The sequence below is a fragment of the Musa acuminata genome, chromosome BXJ3-8 (genome assembly GCF_036884655.1).
Source record: "Musa acuminata AAA Group cultivar baxijiao chromosome BXJ3-8, Cavendish_Baxijiao_AAA, whole genome shotgun sequence".
Taxonomy (NCBI): Eukaryota; Viridiplantae; Streptophyta; class Magnoliopsida; order Zingiberales; family Musaceae; genus Musa; species Musa acuminata.
The window spans coordinates 17,204,880-17,206,416 of NC_088356.1; the positions used below are offsets into that span (position 1 = coordinate 17,204,880).

Sequence of the window (1,537 nt, forward strand, 5' to 3'; positions counted from 1 at the left end):
GAGATTCGACAAACAAACAGTGACTGAAAAGAGTCTACAATTTATCCTTTTCTCTTTCTTTTTTTCTTTTGTTGGAAATGAGTTGCATTTATGCTTGATGAAGGAACACAATTAAGTATCAAAACATACATGATTTGTTGCTAAAGTTGTGTGACAAGTAATATGACCCTTCGAACACATGCAGAAAAAAAAACTGGAAAACAAAACAAGTTAGAAGGTCTTTTGGTAACATTGGATTGAATAATGGAAATTTGACTTACATCTCGGTATGGAAAATCATCAACTTCAAGCATGTGTATAACATGTCCCATCTTTGGCCTCTTCCTTGAGTCAGGATCCACACACCACAATGCAACTAGAAGTGTTCTTTAATGCCCTTGATGATGGTTTCTCGGAAATCTTTGGATCCAGGACACCTTCAGAATTTCGATTACTCACCACTGTCTTAAGCCAATCTACCAGATTAACCTAAAACAACAGATCCAGGTTGACGATTACAATTAGTGTTCTCTCAGATAACATCTCTAGAAAGAACATGTGGAATTAAGACTAACCTCGCCTGTAGGCCTGCTGTAGTCAACTGGGTTTCGACCAGATATTATCTCCATGATAAGAATCCCAAAACTATACATGTCACTTGATTCATTTAACATACCAGTGCTAGCATACTCGGGAGCCACGTACCTAGAATCAAGAAACGAGCCAACATTATTTATCATAAATTTGCGACTATCCTAGTTTTACCATGTAGTAGAAAATGGTAAAATACAGTATCCACCAACCCAAAAGTTCCCATCACACGGGTTGTGACATAGGTCCTCCCTGTGCCCAATAGCTTGGCCAGTCCAAAATCTGAAACCTTGGGGGTCCAGTGCTTATCAAGCAGCTTATCGAGCAGAATGTTACTTGACTTAACATCTCGGTGAACTACCTTTGGCTCTAGCCCTTCATGCAAGTACAGTAACCTGCATTTGCAAATGTTAGGTCTCACAGAGCAAGAAATTAATCAAACATTATGAAAATCAAGGTTAACGCATAATAAGTAGCGCAGAGAGATACCCTTTTGCTGTACCAATTATAATGTTCATTCGAATATACCAAAGTAGGAGGGCTGGAAGGTCCAACATCCTCATGGAGCCATTGTTCCAAGTTCCCATTATCTACATACTCATAAACAAGCATCCTAAATTGCATATTTAAAAAAATTAGAAATGGCACAGCCGTTTATCTTTCTTTCATTTGATGTCCAACACATATGTACTGGAATCAGAAGTTAAGACAAGGAGAGAAATTGGGATATACCTATGTTCACCTTCTGCACAATATCCCATCAATCTCACTAAATTCTTGTGACGAACATGTCCTATTGCTTCCACTTCAACCTTGAATTCCTTCTCAGCCTGACCCCTGAGAAGACAAACCAAATGGTCAGATTGATACCCCAATCCATTACACTCTGAGAACTCTGTTTCTGGTCTCTGATTGGATTAAATTCTTTTGCAGATATAATCTCCTTACATCTATTTGGATGAATCGG

General features: G+C 38.5%; 1 protein-coding gene across 1 annotated transcript; it reads right to left on the minus strand.

Moving 5' to 3' along the window:
• Positions 1 to 257: 257 nt before the first annotated feature.
• On the minus strand, positions 258 to 1,174 carry LOC135645068 (probable serine/threonine-protein kinase At1g01540). Its single transcript, XM_065163129.1, has 4 exons — positions 1,060 to 1,174; positions 783 to 965; positions 555 to 684; positions 258 to 468 (listed from the first exon to the last, which is right to left on the minus strand). The coding sequence occupies exons 1-4, from the start codon at positions 1,155 to 1,157 to the stop codon at positions 331 to 333; spliced, it is 549 nt and encodes a 182-aa protein (XP_065019201.1). The 5' UTR covers positions 1,158 to 1,174; the 3' UTR covers positions 258 to 330.
• Between the last annotated feature and the right edge of the window lie 363 nt (positions 1,175 to 1,537).

What these genes read in the sequence shown, in the direction of transcription:
- LOC135645068 (XM_065163129.1), bottom strand. Translation starts at nt 1,157, where the DNA reads ATGGGAACTTGGAACAATGGCTCCATGAGGATGTTGGACCTTCCAGCC. An exon ending in ATAATTGGTACAGCAAAAGG is followed by an intron (nt 966 to 1,059) that starts GTATCTCTCTGC and finishes TTGCAAATGCAG; the next exon opens with GTTACTGTACTTGCATGAAG. An exon ending in ACAGCAGGCCTACAGGCGAG is followed by an intron (nt 469 to 554) that starts GTTAGTCTTAAT and finishes CTGTTGTTTTAG; the next exon opens with GTTAATCTGGTAGATTGGCT.